This window comes from Leopardus geoffroyi, chromosome B4, assembly GCF_018350155.1.
Source record: "Leopardus geoffroyi isolate Oge1 chromosome B4, O.geoffroyi_Oge1_pat1.0, whole genome shotgun sequence".
NCBI classification, from domain to species: Eukaryota; Metazoa; Chordata; class Mammalia; order Carnivora; family Felidae; genus Leopardus; species Leopardus geoffroyi.
The window spans coordinates 62,859,540-62,874,339 of record NC_059341.1 but is presented as its reverse complement, the minus strand read 5'-3'; the positions used below and the strand labels follow the sequence as shown (position 1 = coordinate 62,874,339).

General features: G+C 35.1%; 2 protein-coding genes across 4 annotated transcripts in view; one reads left to right on the top strand and one right to left on the bottom strand.

Annotated features, from left to right (window-relative positions):
- The window catches only part of ERGIC2 (ERGIC and golgi 2), a 41,611-nt gene extending 37,431 nt beyond the window's left edge, over positions 1-4,180 (top strand). For both annotated transcript variants that reach the window (XM_045466035.1, XM_045466036.1), the window contains 3 exons: positions 2,177-2,339; positions 3,441-3,523; positions 3,690-4,180. In XM_045466035.1, coding sequence (XP_045321991.1) covers positions 2,177-2,339; positions 3,441-3,523; positions 3,690-3,752 — 309 coding nt within the window. In that variant the 3' untranslated portion in view covers positions 3,753-4,180. The remainder of the gene's footprint in view (positions 1-2,176; positions 2,340-3,440; positions 3,524-3,689) is intronic.
- A 4,511-nt stretch (positions 4,181-8,691) lies between these two features.
- The window catches only part of FAR2 (fatty acyl-CoA reductase 2), a 153,200-nt gene continuing 147,091 nt past the window's right edge, over positions 8,692-14,800 (bottom strand). For both annotated transcript variants that reach the window (XM_045466033.1, XM_045466034.1), the window contains exons 11-12: positions 11,764-11,891; positions 8,692-10,909 (exon numbers count right to left, since the gene is read on the bottom strand). In XM_045466033.1, the coding sequence (XP_045321989.1) occupies positions 10,747-10,909; positions 11,764-11,891 (291 nt within the window). In that variant the 3' untranslated portion in view covers positions 8,692-10,746. The remainder of the gene's footprint in view (positions 10,910-11,763; positions 11,892-14,800) is intronic.

Here is a 14,800-nt window from a genome sequence, read left to right as displayed (position 1 = left end):
AGCCGACACGGACTCAGTCCCACGAACTGTGAGGTCATGACCTGAGCTGAAACCAAGAGTTGGACGCTTAACTGACTGAGCCACCAGGTGCCCCATCAGCAATTTTAGGGGTTGAATAACATTTTTCACTAAAATTGGCAACACCTGAACATTAGGAGGTGTGGATAGTGTCAAGGCTTTGGGGAAAAGAGGCACATATACATTGCTATGGGAATGCAAAACACCATAGTCTCTATGGAAGAGAGTTTGGCAATATCTGCAAAATGATATGTTCATTTATCTTTTGATCCAGCAGTTTCAGTTCTAGAAATTGAATCCAAGGTTATAGTGAAAAAAATACAAAAATGATGTGTATGAGGCTATTCATTGTATTGTTATTTGTAATAGTAGAAGATTATAAACAACTCACATGGTACATCCTCACAATGGAGAAACATGGAACTTCAAAAAAAACAGAAAAAGATAACCATATATTGATACGAAATTAACTACAGGATAAATTAAAAAAAAATTTTTTTTTTAACATTTATTTATTATTGAGAGACAGAGACAGAGTATGAGCAGGGGAGGGGCAGAGAGAGGAGACACAGGATCTGAAGCAGGCTCCAGGCTCTGAGCTGTTAGCACAGAGCCCAACGTGGGGCTCGAACTCACAAACCGTGATATCATGACCTGAGCCAAAGTCAGATGCCCAACTGACTAAGCCACCCAGGTGCCCCTCCAGGATAATTTTTAAACAGTCAAATTAAATAAAAAAATATATATAATCTCAGAGCATTTGACCTCTTTGTAGTGTGTTTGTGCTGATACGGTGACTAAAATAGTTGTGTTTCACTTAAAAAATAAGTGTGGAGTAACTAGAGTTGGTTAAATGGGGGATGAGGGGGACAGAGAGGAGGAGGGCTGAGCTTCATTAGTCCTGAAACCCAAAGTGAATCATCATTAGTGTTTTGTTACATGAACCCCACCCCCGGTCCTTCAAACAGCTTCTGCCCATACAGGTGATGACAATATAATTATGGTATGATATTGAACATACCAGAAATTTAAGATGAAGTCACTTTATTGGAAAGTTGATCAGTGGCTTATAAGGCTCTGTTCTAATAGGGGAAGGGGTTTTGTAATGCCTCACACGAAATTGTTTTAATTTCCCTTGTTACTTGTATTCCTAAAGCTTGCAGTTTAGTTATAGCTTAATTAAAATAGGGACTGTTATGACAAAAGTCAACAAAGCACCGTGGTAGCATAATTGTTTCAAGCTATAACAGAAATTTATTAGACAGTTTGCAAACTTGATTTTTGAAGTGTAAACAAGATGGAATGAAATAGAGTATTTTCTTGGACAGTGTACACACTATGGGAGGTTTATGATTTTAGTCCCATTCCTTTCAAGAATAAAACTATCTTTAGAAACTGAACCAGTAACTCAAATATTGATATGTTTCAAATTAGTGCATGCTGTTTTCTTCTTGTATTATATCTCCTACAGTTTATTTTTTTAATTTTTTTTTTAACGTTTATTTATTTTTGAGACAGAGACAGAGCATGAACGGGGGAGGGGCAGAGAGAGAGGGAGACACAGAATCGGAAACAGGCTCCAGGCTCTGAGCCATCAGCCCAGAGCCTGACGCGGGGCTCGAACTCACGGACCGCGAGATCGAGACCTGAGCTGAAGTCGGACGCTTAACCGACTGCGCCACCCAGGCGCCCCTATCTCCTACAGTTTAAATAAACAACAGAAAGTGAAATTACTTGTTTTAAATCTGATCATTTAAATGATAGGAAATAAATATAATTATTTTGTAAATTCTTAGCAAAGAAGTCTTACAAAAAGTATGTCAAAATATGAACTTAGTTTTTATGGATTTGATCAATGAAGAAGATGCCACATAGTTGTAAGCTCTTGAGCTCAGTAGAATGCTTATATGTAAAGTGACTTTTTGAGAAAATAGAAAAGAATGACTCTACTCTTTTGATTCTTTCAGAAGCCAATGACACAAAGAATATAGGATAATTCAGTTGTCTCTGAAGAGTTCAGTCTAGTAGGACAATTCATAAAGAGATTTGGATATCCTTCTTGTATAGTTGGACTGTAGGACTTCCTATTGCCTGTGCAAGTAACCAGATGATGTGAATCCCATTTTTCTCCTTCTCCTATCTCTCCCCTTCCTTTTAGGAACGTGTCATTAACCATGCTGCAGGCAGCCATGGAGTCTCTGGGATATTTATGAAATATGATCTCAGTTCTCTTATGGTAACCGTCACTGAGGAGCATATGCCTTTCTGGCAGTTTTTTGTAAGACTCTGTGGTATTGTTGGAGGAATCTTTTCAACAACAGGTTAAGATTCATTCCTTTTTTGTTTAATTTCTTGAGTGTTACACTGAAATTAAGATGCTGTTACTTAGCAGGAGCAAGAAATATATATATACATTCCCATGTTTTGATATTTTAAGAATTTTTTCTTTAAGATTGAATTCCAGATCTCTGAATTGACTAAGCATTACACATAACTAAGTTCACTGCATTCAGTGATTCAAGGGAGATTACTTAGTGAGCTAGAAGGATCCTCGAATTGAATCCAGGTTCTGCCATCTGCTATCACGTGGGGATAGGCTTGTGTATAGGTCACTTACCTTTTCTGAAATTTTCTCCTCTATAAAAATGGGAATAATAATAATGTATACTTACAAGTGTGTTGTAGGATTAGATGATAAAATGCCTAGAAATAGTAGACACTTGAATGTAAATTTTTTTTCACGTAAGGCATTTTTAACTGTACAATATGTAAAATCACATCTTATGGTACTTTGAACCGTGCAATATGTGCAACAAAAATTTTCAAATTGTTTTCCTGATTTGGGGCTTTTTTGCCCTGAGATTATGAGATGTTCTCAAAGATAACTTTTAGAATCATAATCATTAAAATCTGAGAGTTAAGCACAATAGATAAAGAAAGGAAACCATTCCTTCTTTATCCCCCAACCCCCATTCAGTTTTACAGGGAGCTATGTAGTTTATATACTTTAAATTATTTTTTTTTGAACTATGTTTTTGAAATGAATGAATAGGTTTCCTTATGAAAGACTTTGTCACTACTTCATTTGAATTTGTTTACATTTGTGGTGCTGCCTGGTATTATTTTTCAAAATGGTATGAGTGTGAGTTGTATAAAGCGCCCTTGAAAAGACTGCATGGTGAAGGTCATGAATCATGTGGCCTTGTGATTTTGAAAGGAAATCCATTTGTTTTAAAAATTCAACTGCCTTGTTCTTTTTAACCATGGAAACGAATAAAGCAAACTGCTTTGTTTCCTTACTAATCTATGCCATTATAATTAGTTGAGTTTTTTATTCTTATGTAATAATTTAGGAGATGATTAGGAAATAATTTCATTAAAGCATCATTTAATTGAAAACATAAACTTATTTTTTATTACAGGCATGTTACATGGAATTGGGAAATTTATAGTTGAAATAATTTACTGTCGTTTCCGACTTGGATCCTACAAACCTGTCAGTTCTGTAAGTGCTACAATAGAAATGGCGCTGACCTCTAAGTCACAGCATCATTGTTAAATCTGAACAATAGTTTTTGGTGCTCCGAAAGAGATTGCCCAAAATAAAGCATTGTGATTAGAGGGAATAGTGTAAGGAATAAAACTAATGCTTTGGTCTTTTTTCTCCTTAGGTACCCTTTGAGGATGGCCACACAGACAACCACTTACCTCTTTTAGAAAATAATACACATTAGCACCTCCTGAGTGAAGGAGAAAAACTTTTTGCTTGAGACATAAAACCTTTTTTAATAATAAAATATTGTGCAATATATTCAAAGAAAAGAAAATACGAATGAGAAGTGGGAACCACACCTAGGGGGAAAAAAAAAGAAAGAAAAACCCAAACTGAAATCCTATATATGTTGTGTCTGTTACAAATGTCCTAGAAGAAATTATGCAGCTAATCAGTGAATAAGCCCAACTGGAATATTGCTTGGAAGATGACCCCTTCTGATATTTTCATAGTAAATGGGCAGTATCGAAATCAGACCTTGCTTCTTGGTGGCAAAGAGCCTGAAGGAAAGAAGTCAAACCACATCTAAAGAAAAAGGCATTGATAAGTGCAAATGTTTGCGTCCTTTTGTTTTTAAAAGATATGTCAGAATAAAATATGTAAAACATATGGAAAACTAGTCTAGACTTTAAAAAGTTGTGATCAGGTCACACTGTTAATAAAGGAAAACAGGGATGGGTCCCTATGTTATAGCCATATCCATGTTAAGCCATAATGACAAGACCATTTATCCAATAATTTGGTCTGAGGAAGGTAACTGCTTTTCTTTAAACTCTGGCTGTTGGCTTTTTCTAACAGTTCAAGGCAGGGTCATGCAAGATTGAGTTGAGCAGGTACCTAGGTGCTATAATATGTAACAGAGGTATCATTCACAAATTGTAGAGTGGGCACTTATACAGGGAGAAGAAAGCACATTTTTTTTAAAAAAGATGCTACATTTTCTAATCTGATCCTTCTATACACTTTGGAAGTGGGAGGTGAGTAATAACAAGGCCCACTACTGATGATGAAAATTATCAGCTTATAAAGTATTAAAAGGAAAAGTAGAATATTTTATACATGTTTGGGTGAGGGACAACAGGGTAACTTAAAGTAGAAACATGAGGCAAATATTTAAGACAAGATAATGTCAGATCTGTAAGATTATCATCAGACAATGTCCATTAAGCTGTAAAACTGGATTATGAGTGTTTGCATTCAGAGTGTCCTGAATGGGATTGATTTTGTTATTTTGTTTTGTGTTGTTCTAGCTTTCTCAGTATTTAAGGATTGATTTTAAATTTCCAGACTATAAAAGATAAAAATAATGAGAGGGAGATACACTCAGGTGCCATTAAAAACTATATTTGGAATAGGTGTGCCAACATCATTTTCCTTTTGTAATACTTAATGATAGAAGAATCAACTAGCAGTCCCCATGGTTTAAAGCATTTAGAGAAATGGGAAAATAAAATTCCAGGTAAGTAACAAGGGCGAGTCTAAAGGACTAGATTTAAAATGGTGGTTTTTAGAAAACGGTATGTCACAAATTATAGTTTCACAAATGGATTTTTTTTTTAAAGGTAAAAAAATGTTTTCTTGAAAATAGTTGTGACATAATGGAGAGGAGAAATACTGATAAAACTGCTTTGAAGTAGAGCTTATGTTGAATGGTATTCTGTGGAGAATAACAGAAGCATTATTACTTAAAATATACAGTTGGTCATTAAGAGCCATTAAGTTAACTGATTAACATAGGTGACATAACATGTTCTGAAAGATTTTTTTATTCCAGAAAATTCCAAATAATGAATGAGACTTCTCTGTTATTGATTTCTTTTTTCAGATACTATTTCTAGAAAGTTAAGAGTAGAAACTAATAGAACATTTCTCAAACGGAATTTTACTTAGAATTTTAGCTATTTGAGACTGAATTTTGGTTCTGTGAATCTGCTTTCCAGAAAGTTCATTCAAGTTTCAGAGTTGTCTTTTTTTTTTTTTAAGGTAAAATAATTGATTTAAAACTTTTCTTTCAGCTAGGATTTTAACAGTTAAGTGTCTTTAAAAAGGATTTTAAAATTATTTTGGTACTTACATATGATTTTTAATTGTTCCCATGTTTTCTAAATACCATATTAAAATTTTAATGTAATCTGTCCCATTTAAGCTGACTTATAAAAGGAATTTCTTTAAAGCAAAATTCTGCTTTGCCATTGATTTACACTTTACTAGTTAAGAAAGGTTTCTACATGAGACTCCTCAAATAGTTATATTCAGATTTTTGGCAGTCAAAGTAGTAAGATTCTGACGAGCCTCTTGGATGAGGAATGATGAAGTCTACCTTCACATTAGGATTTGCTAGGGGTTTCTGACCTCACCACATGTCTCTTTTCCATTGCAGAGAACACTGTACTGACCTACTTATTCTGGAGCTTTGGCTTGTGCCTGGGGAGGGCGTCTTCAATAGGGTACCCAACTTTATTATTCAGCTCTCCTTTTTCATTTTATTAAGGTATTCATAATATTTGTATATATTCCAGGCTAAATATTTTGAACATTGAGACTTCAATTTATACGAAATAGGTTTTTTAAAAACTGTGTTTTGTATACATTGGCCTGTAAAAAGAAACATCTAGGTGAATAATTCTCTGCTGCAGTATTTATACAGTACAGACTACCTCTTGGGAAAAGTTTAACTCAATCTTAGAATTACAAAATTACTTCTGATTCTCAATTTAGATGATTAACATCACATTTCTCTCACATTTTATGAAAGTACTGAATTTTCACAGTAAATTTACTAATGCAAGCAAAGTTTGCAATCTTTAATACAAACTGGACTGGAATTCTTAAAGGAATGACTAAGATCTAATTTTTTAATGGTAGAAATAGGGCTGTATTATGCATCCTGTCTTTTTATGTGCTGGGTTAGTAATTTGAGTACCAGAAAGTAAATTTGTATGCAACCTGTTTCAAAATTTAGAACTTTGAATCTTGAACTTGAGTTCAAGATGCGTATTTTTGATTGTTTAATAAAAATTAAGGCTGAGCCGGAGGACCTTTAAACTTTCATCATGCCCTTTAGTCTAGTACTTAAGTCCCTCCCCTTGTGCTTGGAGCTCCATTGCAAACCTTCTGCAAGACAAAGTAGATAGCACTATCCAAATTAGATCACCATTTGTTCACTACCTTATGGTATGATGCCAGGATTAAAATCCAAGTATTTCCTTATTGTTGTCCCCCCCCCCCCCCTTTTGAAATAATTTTTTAGTGATGAAATCACCGTGCATTATCTTAAGTTTAGGAAAGTGCCTTAGATTTTTTGGTTTTCTTGTGGGTTTTTTTGGTGTTGTTTTAAGAGAAAAAAAACACACGACTCATTTAGTGTGTCAGTCCTGAACGTGTGGACTCTAAAATGACAAACATAAAACAATTTCTTTGTCCTTTTACAATCATGTATCCCCAAATAAGCCTCAGTTTTTCATATTTAAGCTCCTTTTTCCTCATAGGAAGACTGTGGCAATCCTAGATATCAGTCTGTTACATTTGCTTTTGCTCCAGATGGAGCTAAATTACTGTATGAGATTGAATTTCTTTTGTATTTTCATATTAAAAAGTGAATGAGTGATGCAAATTGAGCAGTTGACTCAAGTCTATAAAACTGTCAACAAAGTTGACAATAATCGGTGAGATATTTAAATAGTTTTGTCTTAGCAACTCCAAATTGTATTGGATGTTTATCGGAAGGAAATAGATGAACAACTCTTCCAAATATCATAACTCATTTATGCGATTTTGTGTAATAATTTTAAGGTAAAACTGAGTAGGTGTGGGGGAAAGTATAGCTTGACGAAAGCAACGTGTACTGAAGCAGACCTTCAGCGACACTTGATGTAACTAAAAGATACTTTGTAAGTTCATTTCTGTTTTCAAGCAGTTATGCAAATCAGTTTGATGATTTCTTATACTAGACATACTAGACTTATCTTTAGTTTCTTTAGAGTAAAATTGACACAGTTGATCAGCCTCATGTTTCCCTACTTAGTCACAGTTCCAGATTAGGATCAGTAATTCAAGTAAAGTAAGGCCACACCTAAATTTTTTACTTGTGTATCAGAACTGTTTCTAGCTGTTAAAACTCAATTTCAATTAAGTGTCCTTTGCCATAACTGTATCTTCACTACTGCCTCTCAAGCCAGTTACATCGGAAAATCAGCAATTTCTAGTTTTATTTTGGGTAAATTAAAAAAATATGTTTTTACAAAGTAAGCAGTGAGCATTTTTCCTTACCTCTCTATGTGAGCATATGGGACAACCATTCCTTTTTACTACAGATAGTTGTCCATGTTTCCAGAACATAATTGTTAGATTCATACTTCTAGAAAAATAGACATGTGGGAATTTACATGTAATTTTTGTGAGCTTTGAAAATTACTGATGTTTTTGGAAACTTTAGGCTGACCTACTTTGTTACATTCATTGTGAGATAACAGAACACACTATTTGGGGATTAGTCCCTTCTCAGATCGGTCTGTTTACTCTCAGATTCTAAATCAGCTATTTGAATGAGATGTTGACTGGAGATGATGGTGTCGAGTTCGTGTAAAATTGTAAGAAATGTTTTTTGGAGTTGTATGTCCATCTGCCTCAGGCTTTTTCAGTATTAATTTCTTTAGGTGGGGACTGTCTTAAACTCCGAAATATTCATTACTCTATCAGGTATCTTGTGGCTACAGAATACAGGAATTACCAAAACTTCTTTTTTTTAATGTAGATGCCTCTCCTTTGTAGTTACTATCCGTCCCCTTCTCCCCAAAAGTAGAAGGCTCTTTCTCATTGCATTGTATGTATTAGACATTCAAATAATTGTCAGTTGGTCTTGATATAAAATAATTAGGGATTTTCTTTCATACAGATACCTATTTTGACTGCTTAGACATCATGTGATTTTTTAATGCCACAGATAAAAGATGCTTCCAGCCTGTAAATGTAACCTTATTAATGGTGTCAGAAAAAAGTGAAGCATTATGTATCTATGTGTTAATTTATATTCATCTGGTAATCTTCTTTGGAAGATTATATCTTTTTCTCAGGGGAGGGAGGAGATCTGTAGTAGTCAGCAGTTAAAGATACAACACTAGAAGAGGAAAACATTTTTAATTCAAACTTTCATTTGATCAAAAATCAAAATGAATACTGGATTAGTGGAATTTATGGAATTAGTGAAAACAAAAATCAAAAGGTAGTAAATTCTTAGAATAATTATGTTTTATCCAACCTCATTGAATTTATATCTTGATTTCATTTTTATTATATCTATAGTTTGTATCTTAATCAATGTAACTCAGAAGTATCATATAGACATCTCAAACTAAAAATCACCAAGTGCTTTGTTTCAGAGCTGGGTTGTATGCCCTGGAAAGAAGTTCCCAGACCTTAGATGAGATTGGAAAAGACATTGCCCAGAACAGTTCCCCCCAAATGGCCTTTATGGTGTTCAGAAAAATCTCAAGTAATACCAGGCTAGAAGCTGCCTTCAAGCCCTGTGCACTTAACTACGTGAATGTGCTTTCTGAGTATTACATATCATTCCAGCGAGCATAAATATAAGTAACTGCCATTGTTACCATTTTATGCTTGTGTCATTTGCCAGTAGTTATGATTATTTTTAATTGCTTAGGCCCCAAGTGCTATATAATATTTCATGTTTTTAACATGAAATGCTGCAATCCAGCATGCACTGATATCTCAAATAAGAAGAAAGTCAGGATAACAGCTATATTATTAATATAGGAATTTGGGAACAAAAACTATTAATTCATTGATAGTATACATAAAACATTTTTAAACAAAACAACACCTATTCTCTAAACGTAAAGTCACTTAGTGAAGTCTATCATCTTCTGCTGTACATTGTACAGTTAACATTGTCCACTTGGGATGATCAAGATACTAGTAAGTCCTGATGATCACAGAGGAGTAATTTTCCCACTATACAAAAAACTAAAACTAGCATTTACACTTGTATTTGGAATTTTGCTTTCTCATTGGCAAAGATCCAGGGACTGGTTTTTTAGGATTCTAGCCTAGTACCTTCCTCCCATTAGTCACTGAGGCCTGAGCAAAATAAGCTTAAATATAAGGGGTTTGGTGACTTCAATAAAAGAGAAGGAAACTCTTGAGAGAAGGTCATCAGGAAAATGGGTAATTGAAAAGATTTAGAAATAATAGTTGTCAGGTTGAAATTATAAGAACTAATTTTTACTTACAAGCATAGTAAGTAGTCCTAGTGCAAATACACTTGAGCCCTCATTCTGTACATAATTACTTAAACCTCTTGTTTTATTTTTTTGTTTTTTAGATTTCAGAAGTATAGTTGAGGGAAATGCTAAATGTGAGCCCACTTTTCTAATTCTCTCAGTCTTCACTCAGGTCTCCATGGTATAACACACAAAAAAAGGCTGAGATTTCAGTGGAGGATTATTTCTTTTATGGTATATCTGAGGATGCAGAGATCATTCTTCTACTTGATCTTTTTTAATGTTAATTTTTGTGAAAGAGAGCACACGCACGCGTGTGTGTGTGTGTGCGCGGAGAAGAGGCAGAGAGAGAGGAAGAGAATCTCAAGCAGGCTCCACGCTGTCAGTGCGGAGCAAAATATGGGGCTCGAGCCCACAAACCATGACATCATGACCTGAGCCAAAATCAAGAGTCAGACACTTAACCAACTGAGCCACCCAGGTGTCCCTTAATCTTGATTTTAAACTTTTCTACTGGGTACCCCTGGAATGGTTCCAAGGTTAGAACTGCCTTTCTTTAGCATATTTCAGCTCCTGTCGTATGTTATTCCATGTTCATTTAGTCAAAATTAGTCCTCTCAAGAAAAAAAAAAAACCCTAAATATCAACAGACAGATGTACTTTGGTGTTTTATGTTCAAGGGCATAGAGTGTTAGGAGGCAATCTGGAAATAAATTTTCCTAAGATATGTATGATTGTAGGCTAAGATATGACTTTCCTTTTCTCACTTAAATAAAAACAATACATAGGGAAGAAATAAGGATGAATACATGACAAGACGTTTGACAGTTAATGAGCTTGGGCATATTCTTTGTTACTTCCTAAACTTAAGAACCACAGTTTGCTGTTTTGGAGGTATCCAGGAGATTCCAGATAAAAGGAGATTGCTGAATGTTCTTAGACCTTAAGTGTGCTGGATGCCCTAAAGTAGGAGAGGAATTTATAACAGAAGCTCACAATGAAGAACCAGACATTCCGAGCCATCTGAGATCGTGCGATGAGAAGGCGCCAGGCAATGAGGAAGAGGGCAGTATTAAAGAGGTAGTGAATATTTCGGAGCCTGGGGAACAGAAATACATAACCAAAGTTAAAACAGCAAGCATCAAATACCTATCTCTGCTATCTGAAGCATAAATGTCATTTTCTGGCTCGTTAGGTGCTCCCAGGTATGTGACATGGCCTTATGACATTTTGATTTTTTATCTATTTCCACAACATGCCTTCTGAATGATCGCCTTTCCATAATTATACTTTGATCATATTACCATATCACAAATCTTCACTGGTTCTTGTTCATTAGAAGGTAAGTTCTCAAGTTCTTAGCCTGCTATTTAAGGTTCCTCTTCCATTACAATTTACCTTTCCATCCTTATAATCTCTGCATGAAAAGCCCTTTGTTTCTACCAGAATTATATCACTGCTATAGTTGATTGTCCTTTATGGAATAATGACTGAAAGAAACTTGAGGCAGTTTAAGGACATGAAGAGTGGTTGAGTGAGTTGCCCATGTTAAACAGTACAGTCAAATTTCCTGCTTGTTGGGTGTATTCTTAATATCCCATTATGATGGGATGGGGTAGAAGAAAAAGAGAAACGGGTTCAAATCTGGATCCTGTATTTCCCATGTGTTACCACAAACAAGTTATTTACCTTCTTTGATATATATCAAATATATCTTTGATAGAAAAAAAAAAAAAAGCAGGGGTGGGGGGATAACAAAATACCCCCTCATAGGGGTGTGGCGAAGTCTAAGCAAAACTGTATTATGAGGGCATAGTATACAAGGAAGGATCTATAATGTAGTAAATGCTTGAAAAATGTTAATTCTTCTCCTCCCCTGCTCCAATTTCATGTCTGGTATAAAATCAGATACGTGGGAGAAGTGCTCAATAAATATTAACTGATTAGGCTTACCTTCTCAAATGTTGTTTTGCTTCTGGGACCCCAGCCATATCCTCTTTCAGTAAGTACTTCTTAACTCCTAAAACATAATTTTCAATGTATTCCAACCAGTTCAACTGGCGCACATCAAAGTTGAATACCTGAAAGGGAAGAAGACATTATGGATTGCTAGAATTGCACTGCTGGAGACCATCACTTTGTCCTTTTGAAAAATTTCTTTTACATAAGTGAGTGAAATTCAGTTTGGGAGACTTGGGTGGGACCCCTTCAAAGGAGATTTGAACAGTTATTTCCAAGGCACTGACAAAATGGATTATCACTTACACAGAAACATTCAGACACTGATCAAGCACAAATATTTGACATTTAAGAAGTCTTGTGAAGGAAATTTAAAGGAACTGGCATTAGCTGGTGAAAGCTAATTTCATTTCAAGTAAATTGGGATTAATTATTTTTAAAAGTGATGGGTAGGGAGCAAAACAAACTGTGCTTCTCCTTTTTTCCATTCTTTAAATTTTGGTGTTGTTTCCTTGGCCTACCCTCCTTTCCTGCAATATCACCTTTTCATTATGCAGATTAAGGTAAACTGAATAAGCAAAATCTTAAAGAATAGTTTAGCAGACATTATATTCTGTATTTGCTTTAGAGATGTTATCCACTACGTGTGCTGTTAAATGAAGCCCTTCAAAAACATTTCTTTTAGAGTTAAGCGGTAAGAGTTAAGTGTTTCTCTTGGAACCATAGTGTATTTTCTCCTCTTGGATACAGAATACCATGGAACTATATTTTCCCTTTCACTTTGCCACCAAAAAGCTCAAAAACAGATTCTCTGCTTAACTGCAGTGACTTAGTAAGATCTTGTAGACTACATATGGACATCCTATTTTTTCATTCTTATCTTTGACTTCATATTTTAATACATATTTTCCCTAGTTTGGTGTTTTATTTCTATTTTCTTTTATTATAGATTATATATAATACATATGATATTTTACATTTATATATAATTTATTATATATTATATGATATATATGTTTATTGCAAGTTATCTCAAATAATACGGAGTATTAACAAAGAGCAGATGAGATGATTGAGTTCCAGAGAGCTTCATAGACTTGTCCAACAACTGAAATGCTTTTCAAAGGTAATTCTGCATCACTTTGTTTGGATATGTTTATTTACTATAGTATCACTAAATATTACTTATTCATTTATATAAAGAGAGGCTTTTATTTTTATACCAGTTCACATTTCTAAGTTAGATTTCAGTAACGTCCTTGTTTGGAATCCTCATTCCATATGGCAAATCAAACTGAATTCTAAGCCGATTCTAAGCCAGAGTTTGGCAATTATATGCAATTTTCAGGACTGTTACCTTTGCTATTTTGAAAGTGTATGTTAAATCCATAGCACATTTGATTCTTTTCATTTTCAAAAAATTTTTGGTTATTTTAGGTTAAAATAGTAAAATGTCAAAAAATGAAGCTCTAAGCTACCTTTTCAATTAGAGGGATAAATTACATGGGAAAAATGCAATAAAGATAACTGTACATAGAACCTATAGCTAATTTTAAAAACCATTTACAATAGTTTTTTTTTTAAACAACATAGTTTGATCATTATCCATGCATTTCAAACAAGTACTTAGAATAATTTTGTTTATACAAGGGATGTAAATATTTCTGAAAATAGCTCTATTTCATGTCAGTTTTAGAGATGCTCTGCAATGATTTCAGTTAAAATACCCCTCTAAATCTCACCTGGTATATTTAATTTAACATTTATGGTGTTTGACTTTAAGTAACCCTTAGGTTCCATGACCCGAAGTAATTCTAGGGCTTGGATTTGAATTCTACTCTGAGGCTGGTATGTAGAAGTAAAGCCCATAGCTGGCATGTGAGGCTGGCAGTAGCCTCGCATTTCCTTCTCAGTGTGATGTGGTCTCTTCTACATGCCGTCAAGTACTAGATAAATCGAGAAATGCTTTTTTCTTTAAAAATTTTTTTAATTAAAAAACCTTTTATTTATTTTGAGAGAGAGCGAGTGAGCAAGCATGAACAGCGTAGGGGCAGAGAGAGAGAATCCCACTGACAGTGCAGAGCCCGATGTAGGGCTCAAACTCACAAACCGTGAGATCATGACTTGAGCCAAAACCAAGAGTTGGACGCTTAACTGACTGAGCCACCCAGGTACCCCAGAAAATTTTAGTAGATAGTGTCAACCAAGAGAGTGAAAACTTTAAAATTTAATTGAAAACTCAGGATATGCTCAGGGAACACATGACTCTCTGAGGAAAAAACAAACTGGAAACGTATAAAGTACACAAGATTTCTATACTTGTGAATTTCAGAATATACAAAGACTTCAAGACTTAACATTTATAACTGCCAAGAAGCTAATGTAAAGAAAATAAATGGCATGGCTATTAAGCAATTAATGTGAAGGCTTGTCTTGAGGAATGAAAATCTGAATTATCAAAGATCATTATAGGGATAGAGGCTATATGTGCTGTACATGTACTAGAGAGAAGGCAGTACTGATGGAGGGAGGTCTTAGTGGGATGCACATAAGAGTTGGGGTTAGCTTTAAAAAGTAGGAAAGAGGGATGCCTGGGTGGCTCAGTCAGCTAAGTGTCCAACTCTTGATTTTGGCTCAGGTCATGATCTTGAGGTTCGTGGGATTGAGCCCTGTTGTCAGGCTCTGCACTGGCAGTGTGGAGCCTGCTTGGGGTTCTCTCTTCCCCCTTCTCTCTCTGTCCCTCCCCTGCTTGCACACACTCTCTGAAAAATAAATAGAGGCCCCTGGGTGGCTCAGTCAGTTAAGCATCAGACTTCAGCTCAGGTCATGATCTCATGGCTCGTGGGTTCAAGTCCCATGTCAGGCTCTGTGCTAACAGCTCAGAGCCTAGAGCCTGCTTTGGATTCCGTGTCTCCCTCTCTCTCTCTTCCCCACCTCTACTTGCACTCTGTCTCTCCCTCAAAAATAAACATTAAAATTTTAAAAATCTTAAAAATAGTAAAAAGGAAGGAAAGAACTGTAGCTTTGGAGA